We start from the raw sequence: 27008 nt of genomic DNA, 5'->3' as shown, positions 1-27008 counted from the left end.
ATTTTTCATGTGTTTGTCAAATTTTTTTAAAGGACATATTGTGAACATGAAATTATATGTTTAGTGATAAGTTGTGAAAATGAGTATGTTTATAAAATGTTTGAGCAGGTTTGTATTTCTGATTATATCAGGTCATAAACAGATCAACAAAAATGATTGCTTCACTATGTTGACTCACCCAGGAGAGGCAAGGCCACTGCCTATGAGACCCTATACATTAGAGCCACATACAACAGTTTCCACAACTCCCGTATCTTTTGACACAGAAATCTATTTTTTTTTTATTTAATTAAAAAGCTTTTCTACCGTGAAAAACAGAAATCTAAGTGAACAAGATTGAAAGTTTATAGACTTTATATGGGGAAAAAATACAAAGAGATTGATAAACATTCAAACTTCATTTGATTTTTGGTTTTGTAAAGCTCAATAATTTTAGTAAAAGATGTTTTGAGCAGATTGATAAATATTCTGTTTATATATTCTGCATACCATCAAGACCCGGGCTTCCACATGGCTGACAAAACTGGGAAGATTAACCCAGCTGTTGATTATAACATTGGTCAGCGCTGTAGGTCACTGTGGCTGTCAGAGCCAGAACAAGTGGTATAATAAAAGATCTGAAAAAAAAGTTTAGCATAAACACTAGATAAAATAAAAATTGTTATTCAACCTTTTTCTTAAAAATAAAACCAAATTTTATTTTGTTCAGGAATCGTATAAAAATTATTTTTCTATTTTCTAAGATACTTTAAAAAAAAAAAACTGAAAATCATTTTTAAAAAATGTCGGCCTGTTATGTAATCTATCAATTGCTTTAAAACATATTTTTTTAAAAGTAATTAGATAGTTTATATGTAGACTCTAAACTTCGAGAATTTAATTAAAATGATTATGGTTTAAGTTATCTTAGTACGCCATGTCTAGAATTCAAATTAAGTCGATGTCGCTAGAAGGACCTAGGCAATACTTATATAGATCTACTACTTACTAAGAGAATTTTGACACGTTTTCCATTGATTTTAAGCTTTTGTTTAGACCGACTTGTATGTGACACTCTTAGTAGTTGTATGTTTGTTTAAGTTGACCATCTAACAGAAATGGTTTGCGTTACAATGCTGTACAAGTTTCTAGTGTTGTGCAAACAGATACAAAGAGTTAATATAAGATCTAAATACTAGTCGACCCACGGCTTACATACGCCTCTATTTTGCAAGGTCGGCCTTAGGCCAATGCAACCTATGCTACCGCAGTGGGCCCCGCACTTTCAAAGGACCCGCGCTAATTCTAGGTGTAAATTATTAAACTAAACCATTTTACAACTTATAACAGAATTCCCGCAGCATCATGATTTACCAGGAGCTCCTGGAAATCTCCTGAAATAGCAAAATATACGAAAAAGTCCTGGAAATATCCGGAAATTTACAAAAAATCTGTTGAAAATCTCATGGAATATATAGACAATATATAAATAGGAAATAATGTTTTTATGATATACTGTATGACTTCGCTACACGCAAGGCTCGTAAAGTAGTTCTGTACGTAGTAAAGAATGAATAAAATGCAAAGACGAATTTATTTTCTAATACAAACTCTTAAATTTCGCTTATTATCCGTATCCCTACCCAAAATTGGCCCCGCGAAATCCGTTTTGCACAAGGCCCCACAACGGTTGAGTCTGGCCCTGCTATTTAGTGACTAAGACTACGTGGGGTAGAAATAAAAAAGAGGGATCTTTCCATAACTTCTTGGTCACAACGGTTAAGTCCGGCCCTGCTATTTTGTGACGGGTGAATAGTACTTGTTTCCCCCCCCCCCCCCATTTTTTTTTCTTATGGTAACTCTAGTCCGTCCGGCTTACAGAAATAAAAGAGTGATCCTTCCTTTACGTGGTGTCCAAACTGTTGAGCCATGAAGAGAAATATATATATAGATTCTACTTGACATTTTATGTTTTATAGGTTCTAGATATACAATGTTTTCCATTTAAAATATTTTAATAGTTTTAAATTTAAAGAGTAATTTTAGATGTCATGTGATGAATTATTTGGCTAACAAGTAGAAAAAAAAAGCAATGAACCAATAAAATCATGAATTTGACAAGTTATTAGACACGATCAAGACACTGTTATTAGACACGATCAAGACACTGTTATTAGACATCAAGACACTTACCAAACATGATCAAGACACAGTTATTAGACATCAAGACACTTATCAAACATGATCAAGACACCGTTATTAGACATCAAGACACTTACCTAACATGATCAAGACACAGTTATTAGACATCAAGACACTTATCAAACATGATCAAGACACAGTTATTAGACATCAAGACACTTATCAAACATGATCAAGACACCGTTATTAGACATCAAGACACTTATCAAACATGATCAAGACACTGTTATTAGACACGATCAAGACACTGTTATTAGACATCAAGACACTTACCAAACATGATCAAGACACAGTTATTAGACATCAAGACACTTACCAAACATGATCAAGACACAGTTATTAGACATCAAGACACTTATCAAACATGATCAAGACACAGTTATTAGACATCGAGACACTTATCAAACATGATCAAGACACAGTTATTAGACATCAAGACACTTATCAAACATGATCAAGACACAGTTATTAGACATCGAGACACTTATCAAACATGATCAAGACACAGTTATTAGACATCAAGACACTTATCAAACATGATCAAGACACCGTTATTAGACATCAAGACACTTATCAAACATGATCAAGACACCGTTATTAGACATCAAGACACTTATCAAACATGATCAAGACACCGTTATTAGACATCAAGACACTTATCAAACATGATCAAGACACTGTTATTAGACACGATCAAGACACTGTTATTAGACATCAAGACACTTATCAAACATGATCAAGACACCGTTATTAGACATCAAGACACTTACCAAACATGATCAAGACACAGTTATTAGACATCAAGACACTTATCAAACATGATCAAGACACAGTTATTAGACATCAAGACACTTATCAAACATGATCAAGACACAGTTATTAGACATCAAGACACTTATCAAACATGATCAAGACACAGTTATTAGACATCGAGACACTTATCAAACATGATCAAGACACAGTTATTAGACATCAAGACACTTATCAAACATGATCAAGACACCGTTATTAGACATCAAGACACTTATCAAACATGATCAAGACACCGTTATTAGACATCAAGACACTTATCAAACATGATCAAGACACTGTTATTAGACACGATCAAGACACTGTTATTAGACATCAAGACACTTATCAAACATGATCAAGACACCGTTATTAGACATCAAGACACTTACCAAACATGATCAAGACACAGTTATTAGACATCAAGACACTTATCAAACATGATCAAGACACAGTTATTAGACATCAAGACACTTATCAAACATGATCAAGACACTGTTATTAGACACGATCAAGACACTGTTATTAGACATCAAGACACTTATCAAACATGATCAAGACACAGTTATTAGACATCAAGACACTTACCAAACATGATCAAGACACAGTTATTAGACATCAAGACACTTATCAAACATGATCAAGACACCGTTATTAGACATCAAGACACTTACCAAACATGATCAAGACACAGTTATTAGACATCAAGACACTTATCAAACATGATCAAGACACAGTTATTAGACATCAAGACACCAAACATGATCAAGACACAGTTATTAGACATCACGACACTTATCAAACATGATCAAGACACAGTTATTAGACATCAAGACACTTACCAAACATGATCAAGACACAGTTATTAGTCATCAAGACACTTATCAAACATGATCAAGACACAGTTATTAGACTTCAAGACACTTACCAAACATGATCAAGACACAGTTATTAGACATCAAGACACTTACCTAACATGATCAAGACACAGTTATTAGACATCAAGACACTTATCAAACATGATCAAGACACAGTTATTAGACATCAAGACACTTATCAAACATGATCAAGACACCGTTATTAGACATCAAGACACTTATCAAACATGATCAAGACACTGTTATTAGACACGATCAAGACACTGTTATTAGACATCAAGACACTTACCAAACATGATCAAGACACAGTTATTAGACATCAAGACACTTACCAAACATGATCAAGACACAGTTATTAGACATCAAGACACTTATCAAACATGATCAAGACACAGTTATTAGACATCGAGACACTTATCAAACATGATCAAGACACAGTTATTAGACATCAAGACACTTATCAAACATGATCAAGACACAGTTATTAGACATCAAGACACTTATCAAACATGATCAAGACACAGTTATTAGACATCGAGACACTTATCAAACATGATCAAGACACAGTTATTAGACATCAAGACACTTATCAAACATGATCAAGACACCGTTATTAGACATCAAGACACTTATCAAACATGATCAAGACACCGTTATTAGACATCAAGACACTTATCAAACATGATCAAGACACTGTTATTAGACACGATCAAGACACTGTTATTAGACATCAAGACACTTATCAAACATGATCAAGACACCGTTATTAGACATCAAGACACTTACCAAACATGATCAAGACACAGTTATTAGACATCAAGACACTTATCAAACATGATCAAGACACAGTTATTAGACATCAAGACACTTATCAAACATGATCAAGACACAGTTATTAGACATCAAGACACTTATCAAACATGATCAAGACACAGTTATTAGACATCGAGACACTTATCAAACATGATCAAGACACAGTTATTAGACATCAAGACACTTATCAAACATGATCAAGACACCGTTATTAGACATCAAGACACTTATCAAACATGATCAAGACACCGTTATTAGACATCAAGACACTTATCAAACATGATCAAGACACTGTTATTAGACACGATCAAGACACTGTTATTAGACATCAAGACACTTATCAAACATGATCAAGACACCGTTATTAGACATCAAGACACTTACCAAACATGATCAAGACACAGTTATTAGACATCAAGACACTTATCAAACATGATCAAGACACAGTTATTAGACATCAAGACACTTATCAAACATGATCAAGACACTGTTATTAGACACGATCAAGACACTGTTATTAGACATCAAGACACTTACCAAACATGATCAAGACACAGTTATTAGACATCAAGACACTTATCAAACATGATCAAGACACAGTTATTAGACATCAAGACACTTATCAAACATGATCAAGACACCGTTATTAGACATCAAGACACTTACCAAACATGATCAAGACACAGTTATTAGACATCAAGACACTTATCAAACATGATCAAGACACAGTTATTAGACATCAAGACACCAAACATGATCAAGACACAGTTATTAGACATCACGACACTTATCAAACATGATCAAGACACAGTTATTAGACATCAAGACACTTACCAAACATGATCAAGACACAGTTATTAGTCATCAAGACACTTATCAAACATGATCAAGACACAGTTATTAGACATCAAGACACTTACCAAACATGATCAAGACACAGTTATTAGACATCAAGACACTTACCAAACATGATCAAGACACAGTTATTAGACATCACGACACTTATCAAACATGATCAAGACACAGTTATTAGACATCAAGACACTTACCAAACATGATCAAGACACAGTTATTAGACATCAAGACACTTATCAAACATGATCAAGACACAGTTATTAGACATCAAGACACTTACCAAACATGATCAAGACACAGTTATTAGACATCAAGACACTTACCAAACATGATCAAGACACAGTTATTAGACATCAAGACACTGTTATCAAACATATATATATTAGAAAAGAGTAAAGTTTCCCCTGTCAGACCTTGCGATCTATGGGGCAGATGATGTTAAGAGCAGGTTAAAACAGTTAAAGAGCAGGGTGTCATATGGCGAGAACAACAACCAATCGCCTTTACTTTTCACAACCAAAGTCAGGTACCCATTAAAGGTGGGTGGACTCAGGAGTGCCCTAAAAATTCCGAAATTCAAAATCCCAGTCTTCATCGAGATTGGAACCCAGGACTACAGGACACTGCCAGTGACAGATCTTTGTGGAGACAGCTTGCTGCCCAATGCGCCGAACGGCGCTGGAGGATCTAAGTCTAATTAAGTAAGATACTGGTCCAAACAAACGGAAATTCCGTTTGACTACAATTGTTGAACAACAGCATTACTATTATAACGATAACAATACAGATCCAGATACGAATAACACTCACACACGTAACATACACACACACACGAGCAGCGCTTTATGAGTTAGGTTTCTAACTAGGCCTACTTCTCCGTGACGAGAGGTGACCTTGAAACACACTGACTGAAAGAGGGATCAAGAAGTTTTTAAATCTTTCTGATATAATGGAGAGAATATGACCACTTCGTCCAGATTTATAATTATAACAATCAAAACAGAGTTTTCACCGTGGAGCCGATTAAACTGTAAAATTTTAAACAAAACCGTTTTCAAAATCAATGTCCTCCAAGGTTCTATTTGCAAGCTACTAAGAGAAATTGTAAAAAAAATAAAGTGGAAAATTTCCAAACAGGTGAAAAGAGTCAGCGGGGAGATTTCAAGGTTAGAGGAGTAAGAGAGGCAAGAGGTATGAAAAAGAAAGGGTTAGATGTTGTGAGAGGCAAGAGGTATGAAAAAGGTGAGATGTTGTGAGAGGCAAGAGGTATGAAAAAGAAAAGGTGAGTTGTTGTGAGAGGCAAGAGATATGAAAAAGAAAAGGTGAGATGTTGTGAAAGGCAAGAGATATGAAAAAGAAAAGGTGAGATGTTGTGAAAGGCAAGAGATATGAAAAAGAAAAGGTGAGATGTTGTGAAAAGCAAGAGATATGAAAAAGAAAAGGTGAGATGTTGTGAAAGGCAAGAGATATGAAAAAGAAAAGGTGAGATGTTGTGAAAGGCAAGAGATATGAAAAAGAAAAGGTGAGATGTTGTGAAAGGCAAGAGATATGAAAAAGAAAAGGTGAGATGTTGTGAAAGGCAAGAGATATGAAAAAGAAAAGGTGAGATGTTGTGAAAGGCAAGAGATATGAAAAAAGAAAAGGTGAGATGTTGTGAAAGGCAAGAGATATAAAAAAGAAAAGGTGAGATGTTGTGAAAGGCAAGAGATATGAAAAAAGAAAAGGTGAGATGTTGTGAAAGGCAAGAGATATGAAAAAGAAAAGGTGAGATGTTGTGAAAGGCAAGAGATATGAAAAAGAAAAGGTGAGATGTTGTGAAAGGCAAGAGATATGAAAAAGAAAAGGTGAGATGTTGTGAAAGGCAAGAGATATGAAAAAAGAAAAGGTGAGATGTTGTGAAAGGCAAGAGATATGAAAAAAGAAAGGTGAGATGTTGTGAAAGGCAAGAGATATGAAAAAGAAAAGGTGAGATGTTGTGAGAGGCAAGAGATATGAAAAAGAAAAGGTGAGATGTTGTGAAAGGCAAGAGATATGAAAAAAGAAAAGGTGAGATGTTGTGAGAGGCAAGAGATATGAAAAAAAAGAGATGTTGTGGGAGATGTTGAGGCAAGAGGTATGAAAAAGTTGAGATTGAGAAGCAAGAGATATGAAAAAAAAAAAGAGATGTTGTGGGAGGCAAGAGGTAAGAAAAAGATGAGATGTGAAAGGGAAGAGGTATAAAAAGGTGAGAGGTGAGAGGGAAGAGGTATAAAAAAGGTGAGATGTGAGAGGGAAGAGGTATGAAAAAGGTGAGATGTTGTGAGAGGAGTGTGAGAGAGAAGAGCAATAGGAGAGTTGGCTGAGGTGACAGAGATAAGAGAGGTCTATCACATCAATCAGATCTGATCATATGTACATTAAGAAAGCTAATAAAATTGGGAACATTAATTCTTTTCATTTGTTTAATAGAAGAAATAAATTCCAATATGTGTTGTGGCTTAAATGCACACATATTTAAAGTTATCTGAGAAACCTTCTATTAAAATGTATTTAAAAAACATTTCAAGGATCCTTTTTATTTCCCAATCATCCTTGACCTAGATTAATCCTTCAATATATTATTAATTAAACAAAAAATAACTCGATTTTAAATCTTGATTTTCGATCGAATGCCGCCCCTATAGTCTTTTTACACCAGGCTCATTGTTTTAATCATTTAGTCATAGTATAGCAATCGTACACGTATTTAATTGTACATCATCTGAATGACCTTCAGATACTAGCCTGTATTTACATGCATGAAACTATTTGGATCGGAATCTCTCTCTATTTTCACGCGCTAGTAATGAAACAAACGCCATCACCATGTTCTCGTGATACTGACGTAGAGAAATAGATTCGCATTTAAGTTCTATACAGTTCTACCAAAAAGAAACAATCCATTCTTAACCAAGTAATAATGAAATTATTAAATGTAACTTAAGCACATATACACGCAGCAAAATATTACATAAAAGAACATTAACTTCGTATCACCAGTAACCCTTGGTATTTGCTAAAGATAACTCTTATTGGTAACTTATATAACTAAGAGAACTTTTCTTTTTTTTTTTTTTTCCTTATACCATTGGTGCTTATGCTTAGACTAAGCAGATGATACAAAAAAAAATAATTTAAGAAAAATATTTGTAACAAATAATATCTTTTTTTTGAGATTCTTGACGCTGTGGTGTCGCTTTGCGACAATCAAGTCTTGCTAAGGAGCTCCACACTCAACTTACGACAACTGGGATTCAGGCCGGCCTTTGGCCACTGGAACCAATGAAGTCGCAGTGGGACCCCCACTTTCATAGGCACCGCACTAATTCTAGGTGTAAATTATTAAATTAAACCATTATAACTTTTAACAGGTTTCCAGCGGCCTCCTGATTCTCTATGAATTCTTGGAAATCTTCTGGAATTTTAAAAATCTACTGGAAACTCATAAAAATCTCTTGAAAAAAGACAAACTTGTCATCCTTAAGGCATATTCTAGCAAACACCGCCAAAACTCCGGCAAAAACTAGCATATCTGTCCACTAATGAACGATGCACTTCTTCCCCGACACTATTTTGTTGCAACTCTGAATATTTTTATCAATACCCGTAACTGTGGCATGTGGTGAATGTTTCTTATCTTATCTTCTTATCTTATATAATACAGACGTTACTTCAAAAAAGAAGATGATTACGTCCCAAGCGTCATTGCATTTAGTCATGCATATTAACCAATGACTTAAATTCTGCCAAGTCACTGGTTTTCACTGGTTTTCCTGGCTAGCTTAGGCAACCCATTTCACGCCCTAATAGCACTAGGGAAGAAGGAGTATTTGTACAAAGTTGTCCTAGCATATGGGACGAGGAATGTGCCTTTATCTTTGTGTCTTTCAGAGTATTTTATTAAATTTTGTTTTTGTATTTGAAGACTATGGTTCAGTGTTTTATGTATAATTGCTACTTTACTTTTGAGTCTTCTGTCCTGAAGGCTTTCTAAATTTAGTGATTTTATTAAAGGTGTTACTCTAGTCAAATGTGAATATTCGTTTGTTATGAATTTCACTACATTATTTTGTGTATGTTCCAGTTTCTAAATGTTTTCTTGAGTTGAGGGGTCCCAAACGGAGGATGCATATTCTATTATTGGCCTAACCAAGGTTAAATAACATTTTAGTTTTATGTTCTTATTTGGTTTATAGAAATTTCTTTTATTAAAGAATTATTTGAGGTCAACAATTCTCGAAAACAGATTGAACAATTTGACAATTCTTGCTATTGAGCGTGATCTATGTAGGTAACAGAATTTTGATGATATATTGTATAACTTCCCTACACGCAAGGCTCGTAAAGTAAAGTTAATGAGATCGTGATTTTGTACTAAGTAAAGAATGAATACAATGTAAAGACCAATTTATTTTCTAATACAAAATCTTAATTTTTACTTATTATCCTTATCCCTACCCTACCCAGACTAGGCTCCGAGCAATCCATTTCGCATAGGGCCCACAATTGTTAGGACCGGCCCTGCTTGGACTCAATGGTCCTTGTTGATTGAAAGTATACATTCAAAGTGGACGTTTTATTTCAATTCTGTCTATTAGTTTCCAAACTCTTCATGGGTGGATATCGGACTGGTATTTCGAAAACGGCTGTAACGATTTCTCTAAACATTTGACTGTTTATGTAAATCTTTGTATCTGATAAAGCAAAAGATTTTCTTCTGGCTTTGCTTTCGCACCATAACGCTTGTAAGAAGGGTGACAAGACAGGAGCTCTGGTCATACCAGCTTACAGCTAATGATTTATCTGGCAGTTTAGAAAAGGTAACCTGCAAATAAATGCTGTCCATTTCTTGCTGTGTCAATGATTTTTCTATATTCGGAATGGCCAATAACAAGACTGCTTCCTGCAATGATAATTTAAAAAAAATGCTCATAAGACTATTCAGAGTCGTGCATTCTTTTTTCAAGGACCATTCCAAATTGAACTAACGAAAGACTAAAATATCTCCACTCCATTTATTGTTTTATTGCAAATTAAATTTAAATATTATAATATAGAACTTTAAAGTCAGTTGTATTGTTGGCGACAGTTTCATCCGGTGTCACTGCTATTCAACCCATCAGAAAAAAAATATTCGCAATAAAATGTATCGTTCCTTTGTTATTCATTTAGTCAAACTTCGACTAAGCTAATTACTTACATATATTGATAATTATAAATATACGTCCATTTTTACAAAGCTTATATCAACTCACTCTGTCTGTCTGGTAAAAAGAGTACACACGTTATTTCTGCCACACCCATTCTCGGATCAAGTTGAAACTTCACACAATTATTCATTGGCATAGACAAGACATGAATCAAGAATAATAATAAAAATAACCAAATTAGTCAATTAGGCAACTAATCCTTCAGTTTTAACAGATATAACTAAATTTGTTGGGCTTAGTCCCCTAAAATAAATGTGAATGCTATTTCTCCGAACAAGTTGAATGCTTGAAACAACGAAAGGAGGCATGTAATAACAGGTTTCATATAATGTACCTAACACAATGGCAACAGAGTAAACAGAAAGTAGATAGCTGGATGTGATAGATAGATAGATAGATAGATAGATAGATATAGATAGATAGATAGATAGATAGATAGATAGATAGATAGAGATAGATAGATAGATAGATAGATAGATAGATATAGATAGATAGATAGATAGATAGATAGATAGATAGATAGAAAGATAGATAGATAGATATAGATAGATAGATAGAAATAGATAGATAGATAGATAGATAGATAGATAGATAGATAGATATAGATAGATGGATAGATATTTAATGTAAGGAACTTCTTTCTATCGGGTTTATTGTAAGTTGTAATGGTGGCTAGCCCTAATGGTGCGTTTGAGGTGATAAACGTTTCAATAGCTTCATACTTTTTGTCCCTGTATGTTCATAAAACCATTGATAGTATTACAGGTGGGGATGGGGAGAGTTAAGAAAAGAAGGAGGTGAAATCTCAACAAAACAAAAAAATGAACATAACAATTAAATATTTATCAAGCCAGCGAAACATTAGAGTGTAACAAAGGAACCGTTAAAATGAAATATGTTTGTGCTATTTCAATTAAAGAGAAAACCGATTTGGGGCGAAAGTTGATAACACAGATCTAGAAGATAGAGAGGTGACTAAATGAATGGAATAGTGTCTTTCACTGATCATTGCTTGGTGTTTAGTTGAAACTTGGTTCATAGTTCTTAAAGAAGGTTAACACCATTATATTTATATTAAAAACCTCAGAAATGAATATGAATATTGAAATTTGACAGGAAATCAAAGCCCCACAGATTCAAAAACGAGATGATCGACATGTTGGGCAATGCAGTTCTGGACTAAATGCCCGGTAGGGGCCTACTATACGACATTCCGCACCATTTTTCTCTTTTATTGGTGACAGCGTTCAAGACAAATAGAAATTTGATCAAATTAGTTTTATTTTTTTATGTTTAGTTATCTCCGATGACAGAACATCCAAAGAAATAGCAATTAGATTGCCATTTCTAAGTTTCCATATTTGTGAGAACCAGACGTCTGCTGAGTTAGCTGAACAAATGCTCCAAACAATGAATAATCCACATTTATCCTTAAATAAACTAAGAGGCTAAATCTGTGATGGTGCTTCCAATATTATTGGATACTAGAATGGCCTTTTGGCATAGTTTCATCTAACATTTTTCTGGCCTTCTAAGTATATATATATATATATATATAGCTCCTTTTGTCTCGAAAGGCAATGGATGCGCTCAAGTGAGTCACTGGTTTTGGCTTAATCTTGAGACGGGGCAGAATCTGGTGTGGCTAATCAAGCCAATTCTAGAACGGCAGACTTTGCCACAATTCGTACATGTGTATGCCTCTGATTTAGGGCTAGCAGACAGGGCAGCTTTCTTTTTTTCCCTCTTGATTAAAGCCGCTTCAATTCTTTTGTTCTCAGCAAGGGTTGTCCCAGCACGCACAGTCTGTCTCCATGCACTCCGGTCTTTGGCTATGTTTTCCCACATACTTTCACTGATGCCTGAGGCTCTCATGTCTCGCTTGCAGACATCTCTATATGTTAGTCTTGGGCGGCCCTTGGGTCTGACTCCTTCCACAAGCTCAGCATATAAGATATCTTTCGGGATTCTACCATCTGGCATTCGGGTGACATGTCCGAGCCAGCGTAATCTTCTTTGTGTCAGGAGAGCATACATGCTGTTCATATTGGCCAATCTCAAAACTTCCTGATTGGAGACATGGTCCCTCCAAGAGATGCTCATTATGCGTCTCAGGCAGCGCAAGTGGAAACTATTCAATCTGTGCTCTTGGTACATGTATGTTGACCAGCTTTCACTGCCATAAAGGAGAGTGCTCACAACACAGGCGTTGTAGACTAGGATTTTGGTCGCTGTGGTCAATTTACCATTTTCCCAGACGCGCTTGGAGAGTTTTGCCAATGCTGTGGTAGCTTTTCCTATCCTTTTTGTCAGCTCGATGTCTAAGTCTAGGTTACTGACAATTGTTGAACCCAAGTAGGTAAATTCCTGCACCACTGAAAGGGTGTGGTTCCCAATTTGTATTATAGGTATTTCTGCGACGTCTTGTGCCAGGATTTCGGTCTTGGAGAGACTTATAGTAAGGCTAAACTCTTGACAAGCAGCTGCTAAGGCGTTCACTAGCTTCTGTAGACCTCCTTGTGAGTGAGATACGAGTGCCGCGTCATCTGCAAACAGCAGCTCCCTTATCAAGATACGACGCCTTTTCGTTTTGGCTTTAAGACGTGCCAGGTTAAAGAGCCTTCCATCGGATCTGCTATGGATGTATATTCCGTCTTCCAGGGATTTAAAAGCACTGGATAGTACGACTGAGAAGAAGATGCCAAATAGTGTAGGGGCCAGTACACATCCTTGTTTTACACCGCTCTTAATGGAGAATGGCCTGGAGGAAGAACTTTCAAACTGAACGGTACCCTGCATATTTTCGTGAAAAGCTGACACTAGTTTTCTTAACTTATTTGGGCAGCCGATTTTCTCTAGTACAGCAAACAGACCGCTTCTGCTAACAAGGTCAAAGGCCTTGGTCAAATCAATAAAAGCTATGAAGAGGGGCTGCTTTTGTTCTCTGCTCTTCTCCTGTAGCTGCCGCAGAGAGAAAATCATATCTGTTGTAGATCTACCTGCCCTAAAGCCACACTGCGACTCTGGATAAACACGATCTGCCAGGATCTGTAATCGCTTTAGTAATACTCTAGCAAAAGCCTTTCCGACTATGCTAAGCAGTGAGATGCCTCTGTAATTGTTACAATCAGAGCGGTCGCCTTTATTTTTATAAATTGTAACAATGTTGGAGTCTTTCAATTCTTGGGGGACCATTCCTTGTTCCCAGCACAAGCTTAGCAGTTCATGGAGTGGTTTGATTAGGGCATGTTTTCCAGCCTGAATTACTTCAGCAGGAATGCCATCTCCTCCAGGTGTTTTCCCATGTGCAAGCATGTCAATGGCAATGCTCAGCTCCTTTACTGAGGGCGTTTCGTCTAATTCCGTCAAAACTGTAAGTGATGGGAAGTTGGAAACAGCATTTGGTGAGATGGCGTTTTCAATCTGGTAGAGTTCTGCATAGTGTTCTACCCATCGTTCCATTTGCAGCGCACGATCGCTGATGATTGAGCCATCTTTTGACTTGAGCGGAGCACACTTGCTGGTGTGAGGTCCAAAGGCTTTTCTCATGCCCTCATATAGTCCTCTTATGTTACCACAGTCGGCACAAGATTGAATATCTTCGCATAGCTCCTGACAGTATTTGTTAGCACATTGTCTCGCTACTCTTTGGGCATTGTTACGTGCAGCTCTGAGCCTTTTTAAGTTGCTTGGGGTGGGATCCTTCTTGTAGATTAGCATGGCTGCTCTCTTGTTCGTAGTGGCAGTTTCCATTTCTGGTGGACTAGCTTCAAACCAGTCTTCGCTTTTCTTGGTTTTGTTTCCAAAGACCAGTGATGATGTTTGGTAGATTGTATCACGCATAAACGTCCAGCTTTTTTCTACCTCAGTCACAGAGAAGTTTTTAAAAGCTTCCTCTAATTTGTTCTCAAATTCGGTGCAAAGATCAGGATTTTTTGTGCTAGTAGTATTCAGGCGTGATTTTCTTTTTCCCTGTGAAGTGTGGATCTTAGTTGGCAGCAGTCTTGTCCGGCAGGACACTAAAGTATGATCAGTATCACAATCCGCGCTTTGGTAGCTACGTGTCAGCAGTATATTTCCAATGTCCTTTTTTCGTGTCAGTATCATATCCAGCTGGTGCCAGTGCCCAGACCTAGGGTGCCTCCATGAGACACAGTGCTGTGGCTTTGTTCTGAAGTATGTGTTGGTAATGCAGAGCTTATGGTATGTGCAGAATTCAAGCAGTCTTTGTCCGTTCTCATTCATCTTTCCGATTCCAAAAAGCCCAAGACAGTCTGGCCAGGTAGTGTGATCTGATCCTACTCTGGCATTGAAGTCACCTAGAAGGATCATATGTTCTTTTTGAGGAATGTTTGCAATGGCTTCTTTGAGGTCTTCATAGAACTTGTCTTTGTCCTCCTGAAGCGAGCATAGTGTGGGGGCATAGGCACTAATTAGAGTGACTTTTCCAGATGCTGTCATCATACTTATGCTTAGTAGTCGTTCCGAGCCACCAACTGGAGGGACTATCATGGGAAGAAGACTGTTCTTGACAGTAAAGCCCACACCATGTATTCGAGTCTCATCCTGTGCCTTCCCTTTCCAAAAGAAAGTGTAGTCAGTCTCGCGGAGCATGCCGTTTTCGGCCAGTCGGGTTTCTTGCAGGGCTGCAATGTCAATATGTAGCCTTTTTAGCTCGTTGTTTATAACTGCCGTCTTCCTTGCATCGTCGATCTGCCTTAGATCATCAGTGAGACCAGGACACATTGTCCTGACATTCCAAGTGGCCAGTCGCATGACAGGGATTTTCTTTTTCAGTTTAATTTTTCTTCTTTTGTTGCTTGGTGCAAGTTTCCAGCCTACTTGTCGTTTTAAACTAAGCTCTAAGCACCCATTAGAGCAGGCAGGCTGTGGCGGATCAGCACCTAACTGACTGGGGGCTGCCCAGGTTGAGGCGGGCGGTAGCTGATCAGTGAGGCGCGAAGACCTCTCCCACCGTCAGAGACAACCCGTGGCGTCCATACATTACGCCAATCAAGTTGGACTTATAACCCGTAACTGTTGTCTCCCGTGTTGTTTTAGCCGCTTTGCAGCAGCACCAGAGTTTCCTCTCCGGGGCGCATTCCTGGGCCTTGGATAAAGGGGTCATGGGTGGCCCATGCGTCATGATCCCTCTCTCGACCTTGCTGATGTGATCCAAAGGAACGCATCGCATTACATTTGGCACCAACTCAGTTGCAGAAGCTGCCGGAGGGAATTTCGTAGCTGATACTCCCAACGCCTAAGGGGCTTCACTCCTGATTTCTCCTCGAGGTTGTCTCCTGAAGCCTCAGTACCGCAAGGCAGCGGGGGTTTGAAGTCAGAGTACCCCTCTCCTAGATGAACTGCCTTACTAGGCTGACGAGCTCCATCTGCCCGAAGCTCCCGGTTTTGTGGCGCCAGGTATCCGCCTTCACCCCTTCACCTGTTAGTAAGAGCAGTTTCGCCGGGCTTAATATCTAAGCCACACGAGCAGGCCAGGTGCTGGACTTAGTTGTCAGAGGCTATTTGAGACGCATGCCATTAGGAGTACTTTATAGACAATGGGAGCTTAACCCCATTGACACCCCTGGCCTTCTAAGTAGCAAAGAAAGAAACGAATGCATCTATTTCTAAATGCGCGAGGGGCTTCTTTTCAAGCACTTTTCAAGCATTGATTGCAAATACAGCGATTTGTTCCTTGAAAAGATAAGATCGTCCACATATTTAGATTAAGGCTTAATATATATATATATATATATATATATGAGAATAAGAAAAACAGTGTTTCTCAACCTTTCGCGAAAAAAAAAACATGTTGAGGCCATTCTCTTGACAGCTAGGTTACCACTGAATTTAAATGTAGACATATTAAACTAGAAACATAATTTTTTTTCACTTAGAAAAAAAAAATTCTTCCCACTTGGACATCACCCATGACTGATGTCCCCCGGTACGCCACTGTTATAAATATCGACTAATTTCAACAGGAAGACTTTAGTATCTACGTAGGTGGCTATTTAGTTGTCCCACACGTTCACTCAATAAAACAAATACTATACCATTCTATATTGTCACGTTAGTTAAACGTAAGGTTTCTATAAATACTTTCTAAATCGTACAGCAAGACAGATGTCCTGTCCGTGAATTGACCACTAGACAGAATGTAAGTAGAGCTCTAAGCTCTATTTTTTAAACTACCATTTTACATCATTTCATAGAAATCATTTTTCACATTTCATGTAAGACTATGGTTCATCTCGAAGGGCACCTTGTCACTTGACTGATGTGCCCTATTCTGGAGAGACATTCCTGTCTACATACAAGCGAAGGTTGCATTTGCTTTGCTTGTAGAGGAACTTGCCGTGTTTGTTTCCGTTTGTCTCGCTTTTCTTCCAGAACCAAAGTCATTGGTTTTTCACTGTTCATAGCTTTCTTCACCTCTCCTAAACTAGACTCGTATATTATCTTTTGTACTGGTGGGGCTGTCTGATCCCACTGGCTGGATACATTCGAAAGCATATGTTCTATAAGTAGTTTTTAAATAGCATGCATCATTCTATATATAATGAAACATGTGTATGGCAGCATTTGATTATAAATTAGTTTGTTATAATTCCATTTCTGTATGTGTTCGGCTGCTGGACCTTTATAATTAGTAAAAATATAAGCATCGACGCATTTGTAAGAAAAATAGAATTGATTTAACTTTAGATGCTTGTAGTCCACATTGACTCGTTCTTGCTTGTTATTGCAAATATTTATAGATTGTTGACTCGAGAGTCGCCCCTATTAGTCAGTAGGTTTAAATGAAGAGGTGATCTGCAATACGTTTGTGACCATTTCGTTTTGCAAGAACTGTCCAAAGGATTTCATAATTGATTGCTCCAAGGTCTCATGGGGTCACAAAGAGGAACATTGAGCCAAATAGCTTAGCGCTAAATGATGTCTTTATCATTAACTGCATTACAAATAATCATGTATCAAGATTTACCTTTTACCTTTGCTTATTCCTTAGTCTGTTGGACCGTTGAGGCACCACGCAAGATTTGTCGACCGTCTTTCTCCATTCCTCTCTGTCCTTTACCTTAGAACCTCTTCCAATGACAGGCCCGTCCATTCTTTTACGTTGTCTACCCATCGTTTTTTTTTGTCTCTTCTTTTTCCTGGTACTGTTCCCTGAAGGAAGGTCTCTGCGCGCCCCGAAGATATTGTAATATGGCCATAGATTTTGAGCTTGCGTTGTTTTTTTTACGATAGCTAGCAGGTCATCGTGGGGTCCGATCGCTACAGTAACCCTGTCTCTAATCTCTTGGTTTGTGATGCAGTCTTTGAATGTGATACGTAGGATCCTTCTGTAGAATCTATTGTCATCTACAAACACCAGTCGAGTCATCAATTTTGTCCTGTGCAAACCTATTTAGTTTCGAGATTATAGTTTTAATAAAAAACATTTGCTAATCTATTCCTACGGTAAAGAAACAAATTCATGACTTTTCTTGCACCATTTCAGCATGTTCTCCCATTTACTTCTACTGACTTTAACGGTCACTGCAACCTATGGAGCTGACAGTTGCTTTAACGCAGATCTGGGCATCTCACGTCAATTTTGTCAGCCGTGTGGAACTCCTGGCCTTGATGGTTTGTATATTTTCATTGGCTAATAGCTACAGATCAATGTTGTTGTTGTTTTTTTCTAAATATGTTTTTTGTTGAAACATTTTGAGACTGAGACATTTTGAGACTGAAACATTTTATTTTGAGACTGAGACATTTTGAGACTGAAACATTTTATTTTGAGACTGAGACATTTTGAGACTGAAACATTTTATTTTGAGACTGAGACATTTTGAGACTGAAACATTTTATTTTGAGACTGAGACATTTTGAGACTAAAACATTTTATTTTGAGACTGAGACATTTTGAGACTGAAACATTTTATTTTGAGACTGAAACATTTTGAGACAGACATTTTGAGACTGAGACATTTTGAGACTGAAACATTTTATTTTGAGACTGAGACATTTTGAGACTGAAACATTTTGAGACTGAAACATTTTGAGACTGAGACATTTTGAGACTGAAACATTTTATTTTGACGTCTCATTTTTCGACTTAATTATATCAGGGCATAGGTGCGGGTTCGAATCCTGGTGTAGATTGGAATTTTTAAATATCGGGATCTCTAGGGCGCCTCTGAGTCCAACCAGCTCTAATAAGTACTTAACATATTACTTGGGGGAAAGGTAAAGGCAGTTGGTCGTTGTGCTGGCCACATGACATCCTCGTTAACCGTGAGCCAAAGAAACAGATGACCTTTACATCATCTGCTCTATAGATCGCGTGGTTTAAAAGGGGAACTTGACTAATCTCTCTCTTTCTCTCTGCATTTACTAGTTGCACTAATTTAGTCTAGTAATACATTAATTAATAAACTTGGCATTGACCTCATATGACATTTAAGCTTAAATAGAGAAAAAAAATACAGACATTAAAGATTAAGACACCAATAAAAACTTAATAGTTTGCGTTAGGAATTGTACAAGTAGAAAATTGTAGACAGCCTTAGTGGTCCAGCTGTACTTACACATGAAGCAATATTTTGAGATCAGCTCTGGCAATCAAGTGAATGTATTGGCTCAATAAATAGAACAGACCAAACATACATTTTATTGGGAATTAAAAAAAATGGGAAATTGCCTTGGGGGAACGATAGGTAACACCAAAAGCTTACCTCACCGAGTGAGTCACACCTAGAAGGGATAGTTCAATGATAAATGTATTGCAGGTTAAATAAATAGAATGCCAGGTTAGTTGAATCATTGTTAGTATTGAGGACCGGGGTTCCTTGCTGTTCCTAATTCTGGCACCCACTTCACGCCACTGGTGTAGATGGATGTAGAAACAGAAACAACAAAATACAGCTCACTCTAAAAACGTCACGCCGTTCTCTCACTCATCTTTAGCTCCTTCTCTTCCATCCCCAACCCCCATCCCCAACCCCCATCCCCAACCCCCATCCTCAACCCCCATCCCCATATTTGTAACCTCCATTACAACGGACTTCCTTGTGGTAACATCAGAATCTATTCAATTTAGAGCGCATGGCTGAAATATCCATCAATTAATCAATAGATAGCCATTAATAATTAAATCATTTGTTATCATATCTCTTTAAATAATCATATGTTTAATCAATCATTTTTCTTTATCCTTATGTTTCATTAAACTTACTTTTCATTAATTTTATGTTTCGTCAATCTTTTTTTTCATTAATCTTATGTTTCATTACTCTTATTTTTCATTAATCTTATGTTTTATTAATCTTATGTTTCATTACCCGGGCTTGCTACCCTGCCTCATAGTGGCGCCCGGGTGGAAACGATCGTAGCAGGAAACGATTAGACTGAAGGGTTGCAAAACAAGACTCCCGTGGGGGGTGCCTAAGGGAGGTGCGAGAGCATCCTCATTGCACTGCGCGGAGTTGTAAAAAACCTCCCACAACCTTATCACAATCCAGGCGCCTTTCCTCAAGGGGCCGTTACATAAATGGCGTGTCCTGCACGGTTAGCCTGGTATAGAAAAGGAAAATGGCAAGGGTCCCGGTGCACGCGGTTTCTGGCTGCAAGTCTTACACCCCACCAGACAGAACAGTGTACACTGTTCTCATTCAGGCCGGTGAAAGGGAGCTCTTGTTTACTTTTGCTGGCCTAGAGTTCCAAGAGCCGAAGGCTCTACCTGACAGTTTCAAGAAGAAGAATGTTTCATTACTCTTATTATGTGTCATTGATCTTACGTACTTTGTTCATTTCCTCGTCAGATTTCTGCGTCAAGAGATATGGAGCCTGTGGGAACTATGTAGTTGGTGGATCAAATCTTTATGGTCTTCTTGGTGGAGGCGCCGGTCTTCCACCACACGGGTCAGTCCAATTAACTATTTTTTCATCCGATATATAAAACAGTTTTAGAAAGAAATGGGATCTTACATCCTCCAATTCTTGTCACATATCTAACTTATATTTTTTTTTAACAATACCTCTACTCAAGTCACTCCTTCGCTCCGTCATGCAAACTAGATCTAGAAACCTGAATCCAGGAACCTGGATCCAGGAACCTGGACAGCTAATCTCAAAAACGCTTCTAACAATTTTCCTAGACATTTGACAGTTGATGTATATCGCTGAAAAAAAGAAATACTAGCTCGTTGGCCACACGTGGAAAACTCTAGTTTAACCGTTATACTTTTTCAAAGTAAAAAATAAAAAAATGTAAATTTGGCTGGAAGCTTATATGTATGTCTAAAGCCAACATGGCGTAGTCAGCCGTATTACCGTAATTATGCCATAACTGAGTAAGCTTTTATTTAAGTTTAGCGGATATGTTTACGTAAATCTAATACAGATTAGATCTAAAACTTAAGGTCTTGTGTTAGATATAGATGTTCATATAATGAACATACCTATAAACAATTGATTAAGTATATATTCCTTTCTGGATGAATAAAAAAATGCATGAGTTTTAACAACTGACGCTGTCAAGTGTTCTAGATCCGAATTGACCAAAAATTTTTAAAAATGTAAAAAAATTAGTTCATTGCGTATTAATGGGGTATTGTTTTTTTTTTTTTAAATTTTGAAAATGTTTTTCTTGTTAAATCTAATCATTTATTTTTACTGTTGTTATCTGTATTAATTGTGCATATGGTAACGCGATAATTAAGTTTGTTCTTTTGTTGTAATTATAAAACTGTTACAAAGCCAAAAAAAAGAAGGAATATGTTGATATGGTGCGAACAGGTGCCATTGTTCAACGTGATACAGGAGAAACTTCTGCCTTAACGAATGTGGTAGTTCTTTACTTAGTGATTTTAAATTTTTATTTAGTTATCAATGTACCTCTCTTATGCCTCCAGCAGTCACTGGATGTACCATATCACCAACTTTATCTCAGTCATGAATATATATATATATATAAAATGGTATTGTCTTTGGAGGTGTAGTGGCTGAGTGGTAAAGCGAAGTGAATTGGGAGTCCCGGTTTCGAATCCTGGTGACGACTTGGATTTTTAAATTCGGATCCTTGGGACGCCTCTGAGGCCACTCAGCTCAAATGCGTACCTGATATCGGTTGGTAGTTGTGCTGGCCACATGACACCCTCGTTAACCGCTGGCCACAGAAACAGATGACCTTAGTCTGCCCTATAGATCACAACTTCGCGAGGTCTGAAAGGGGAAATTCATTTCTCTTTTTTTTTAAATGTCCTTGATTCCGAAAGTTAAGGACGAGTTTCACATGGCCACGCAAACCCAGTTGTGACCTGCATATTTTCCCAGACCTGATGCAGACAAAGCCGTGTCTATGTTCATGCAAAGAATTACAAACGTTTGCATGGACAAGGAAATAATCAAATGGCGCTATGTTTTTTTGAGTTACAATCTTGGTCTCCTTTTGTTTCTCACTGTAAAGCCAACACTTGCAGGATTGTAAAATAATCAACGGAAGTGACACGGGGGTGGATGTTAAGTTGATTGAAGTGCTTTCTAACTCAGTTACAGAAAACAAATTCAACGATGACATCAATCTGAACTTTATACTCGTTAACGCAATAAGCTCAATGGTTTGACAAGTACGACATGATTAACAATTGTCTATAATAAACTTATATGAACTTCTAGTAAACTCACCACGAACAATGAGCCCCGATATCTCGATGTTTCTTTTTAAAGTCTTTTTATCAAGACCTTTCTAGAAACTAGGATGATTGTGTACCGTTTGTCCCAATAGTCTTTGGAAAAGATTTCTTCCGATTGCCAATTTTTTTTTACAGAGCAATTGTTGGTCAAGGTTTCGCCTTCTTTGCGCTAGAGGGGAATATTCTTTTCTAAATCTTCTCTGATATACTAAATTGGTTAAATAAACAATGTGCAGTCAAGCGTGACAATGGTCATGGAAACGACTTTGGGAATTTAGTGTCAGTAAGACTGTTTGTAAACTATAGACTTTGGGAATTTAGTGTCAGTAAGACTGTTTGTAAACTATATGAACAAGGTAACCAAGAGGTATAGCACTTAGTTATCAAACTTAGTCCAAGACGTCTCTAGTTCGACACATTTTCATCACCATTTCAAACAATCGTTTGGAAAATTGAAAAATACTGTTCGTTATTGTGACCACATGACGTCATTGTTGACCCTTGTGTAGAAAACAAAACACAAGACAAGCTAATACCATGAGTAGAATTGGTTTACAAATAACTTTAAACTAATTAGTGACTGATTAAATTTTTAAAAATTTCAGTTTTAAAAAATTGTTGTTCAGACTATGTTGTGTTTAGTATTTATTTTTGTTTATCTCTAGATACAAATATTAGTCAACTTAGTATTTCAAAATTATAATATGTATTTAGTCAAAACATATTTCAAAACACCGTTTTGGTGATAAAAGAATCGATTTTTCATTAAAAACAGAATGAATAATATAGATACAGACACAACATATGCGCATTTATTGTGCATACTTTAAACTATTTTCTTTTCTGCAGGTATTTGTCTACTGGCTCTGCTACCGCCCCACCCGCAACTTGTCAGGGACTTATTGATTTAGTGTCTAAACTTCCAAACAGAAATCTTGGCACCAACACCATTCCAATTTACAACCAGATTGGATCTTTCCCAACATATGGAGCCACAAAAATACCCAGGGTAATAAACGTTAACTTAAATACACACCAATTGAGACCTTTTTATTTCTTCTTCTTCTTCGTCCTATCATTAGTTTGGCGTTTCTTTGAGTGTGGACAGTCCATCAGTGAATATATACACTCCGTTTATTAATTATTTTACTTGAAGATACATTTTACGTTAGACTTTGAATCAAAACCCAAGATACAGTGAGACAGAAAAAGTACTTCTAATTTTCTGAACAATAGTTTATATTAAGAATTGTATGTTTTGTTTGCCGATTATAAGTCGTGAGAAGAGTAAGGTTCATTTCATATAGATCTCACTTGCATCAGAAGAAAGTCTAGGAACTAGCTGTGATTGGAACGTTGTCACTTTGCAAGGCAGTAATTTTAATCTAATGGACCAAAAGAATGGCACATAAATAATAGGGTCTACAGTTTGGAAAGGGCAGCGTCCACTATGTGCTGCGAGATGCCCAAAATGTCTGTCTGTCTCTTATCTATCTACTTACCTATCTATTTAGCTATATATATATATATGGCTTCCTTTAGTCGCGAAGCGACTATCGATCATCTCATGGAAATGAGATGAATGCCTGGACATTAGTTGTGGTCGGAACGATGTCGCCCACACATCAGTTCCCCACATTCGACGCAGCTGATGTATCCAAAGGAACAGCAGTGCCGATACAGTTTGGGGTCAGCGGCGTCGCAGGTTCTGCCAGAGTGTAGCACTGGCTGCTGCAAACTGCCTTAAGTTAGATGATAGATGGATATTATTATTTGATTTTTATTAAACGTTGCAGGTTGCCTTTAACAACTTCCTGTTGACCTGGTTGAGAATCGACAGAACCAACGTCCATCAGTGTCTAGAAAACAATGTCCCCAAACATCCTTATGGACCTAACGGCAGATGGAACACAATTTGGACCAACCCCAGAGTAAGTAAAGGATATGAAAGTAAGATTTGTTTTGTACAGTAATGATTGAATCAGAAGATTCTGCACGCAGTAGGGTCACTAACCAGACTGTCTTTTTGATATTGGTAAATTCATATTTTGTGTTTGATTTAATTGAAATCTAATTTTGCATTTTGGATTCGATTTGTATTGGTAACATCCCGAGCCTCTACAAATGCAATAAAGAAGTTGATTTTTGGTTTGAAGTTTCTGTCATTTCGAGCACAATACTCTCTTTGTTCTTTGTTGCATCAGAGATCAATAATGGTTTGTTCTACTTCTACATAGACCAACTTCTAAATAGAAAGTCTTAGAACATTGTTTTTTTCATACTTGTCCATAAATACAAAAACAAAAACATAAATATCTGACCAAAAGTAAAAGAAAAAATAAACATGACAAATATGACACACTAGATATGCAACATAGATAACACAAAACTAGCAAACTAGAAAAGTTTAACTAACATAACGAAAATAGCAAACTAGAAATTTATAACTAACATAACAAAAGTAACAAACACTACAGGATAGACAAACACGGTAGAAAAACGGCAATGTAGTCTAAAGTGAAAAACTTGAAAAAAAAAACGCGACCCAAAAAGAAAAAAAAAGACACATTTTCAAACATGACAAACTCAAAGAAACACGTGACCGATGAAACAAACGAGATAATAACAAGATAAACGTGAGGAAAGAAAAGGAAAGATTAAAACTAGTATCTACCACGATCAATAACACATACATGACAATCTAGACAAATCTTTAAATAATACAATCTAGACAAATCTTCAATAAATACAATCTAGACAAATCTTCAATAAATACAATCTAGACAAATCTTCAATAAATACAATCTAGACAAATCTTTAAATAATACAATCTAGACAAATCTTCAATAAATACAATCTAGACAAACCTTCAATAAATACAATCTAGACAAATCTTTAAATAATACAATCTAAACAAATCTTCAATAAATACAATCTAGACAAATCTTTAAATAATACAATCTAGACAAATCTTCAATAAATACAATCTAGACAAACCTTCAATAAATACAATCTAGAGAAACCTTAAAATAATACAATCTAAACAAATCTTCAAGAAATACAATCTAGACAAAACTTCAAATAATACAATCTAGACAAACCTTTAAATAATACAATCTAAACAACTCTTCAAGAAATACAATCTAAACAAATCTTCAAGAAATACAATCAAGACAAACCTTCAAATAATACTATCTAGACAAACCTTTAAATAATACAATCTAAACAAATCTTCAAGAAATACAATCTAGACAAACCCTCAAATAATACAATCTAGACAAACCTTTAAATAATACAATCTAAACAAACCTTCAATAAATACAATCTAGACAAACCTTTAAATAATACAATCTAAACAAATCTTCAAGAAATACAATCTAGACAAACCTTCAAATAATACAATCTAGACAAATCTTCAAGAAATACAATCTAGACAAAACTTCAAGAAATACAATCTAGACAAACCTTCAAATAATACAATCTAGACAAACCTTCAATAAATACAATCTAGACAAACCTTCAATAAATACAATCTAGACAAACCTTCAAGAAATACAATCTAGACAAACCTTCAAGAAATACAATATAATCTCTTGGTTTGTGATGCGGTCTTTGAATGTGTAGCATCTCAATTCCACTGTTAGGATCCTCCTCTCTAACTCTGCAGTCAGCGTCCAAGACTCGCAAGAATATAAAAATGTGGCCTTGACCAGGGAGCGTATCAGTCTGATTTTGATGCCGAGGGCTAAGCCTTTGTCTTTCCATATTATTTTAAGTTTTTAAATTATGTACATAATTTTGTATTGTCATTTGTTTAAAATTTAAAATCATCTCTCCAGTACCTAAGGCTAGACAGCTTTTACTTCGAATATAATGGAAACAACACCTGGTCATATCAGTGTTACTGTGACTTCTGCAACGCCTGCCAGAGTTGTGCTGATCTATACCAGGGCAAATAGACAATTCATTTAGTATTGGCAGATTATACCATCTTTGGAGATGATTTTCAACATTTTGTTCCTATAGCTATATTTTATTCAAAATGTACAAATGAAAGAATAAATAAAGTTTAACTATGCACAAAATGTGTTTGTTGTGATTTTTTTACCTCGTACAGGATTATTTGTACTACATTAGGGATTTTTTTTTGGCATATATAATACAAAACAAAAACAAAAAAAAAATAAAAAAATGTGTGATTTTAAAAATATATTTTAACGTCTCGAAAAAAAGCTTGCAAAAATAATTGTATAGCTTAATTAAAACAAAATATAGATACGTGTTTGCTTCTATTACAGAGGGTATCTAGTTGGACTCTGCAAATTTTGCGTTTTTTTTTTTGGTGAATTATTTACTCATGACTTTTTAAAAGCCTATTTAGTCTACTATACATCTAGAGAATATAGATTTAGATGCATCTTTTCTAATGATTGTTATAGAAATCGTTTGGTTAAGGGACTAAAAGGCAGAAGGCATAAACATCGCCACAATCGGCAGAAGTCATTTAAGGAAAAATATTTTGACCTAGACTACAACAAAATAAGACTGAAGATTTAATATAACAAGAGACAAAA

The 27008-nt window shown here is 36.4% G+C and overlaps 2 protein-coding genes across 2 annotated transcripts in view; both read left to right on the top strand.

The window, feature by feature from the left end:
- LOC106074337 (uncharacterized) overlaps nucleotides 1-27008 on the top strand; it is a 435581-nt gene that overhangs the window by 56442 nt on the left and 352131 nt on the right. The window lies entirely within an intron of this gene.
- LOC106070722 (uncharacterized) lies at nucleotides 16767-26519 on the top strand. Its single transcript, XM_013230679.2, has 6 exons — nucleotides 16767-16907; nucleotides 18255-18382; nucleotides 20563-20662; nucleotides 23284-23443; nucleotides 24231-24365; nucleotides 26274-26519. The coding sequence occupies exons 2-6, from the start codon at nucleotides 18256-18258 to the stop codon at nucleotides 26391-26393; spliced, it is 642 nt and encodes a 213-aa protein (XP_013086133.2). The 5' UTR covers nucleotides 16767-16907; nucleotide 18255; the 3' UTR covers nucleotides 26394-26519.

The sequence above is a fragment of the Biomphalaria glabrata genome, chromosome 13 (genome assembly GCF_947242115.1).
Source record: "Biomphalaria glabrata chromosome 13, xgBioGlab47.1, whole genome shotgun sequence".
NCBI classification, from domain to species: domain Eukaryota; kingdom Metazoa; phylum Mollusca; class Gastropoda; family Planorbidae; genus Biomphalaria; species Biomphalaria glabrata.
This window is presented reverse-complemented; position numbering and strand designations above follow the sequence as displayed.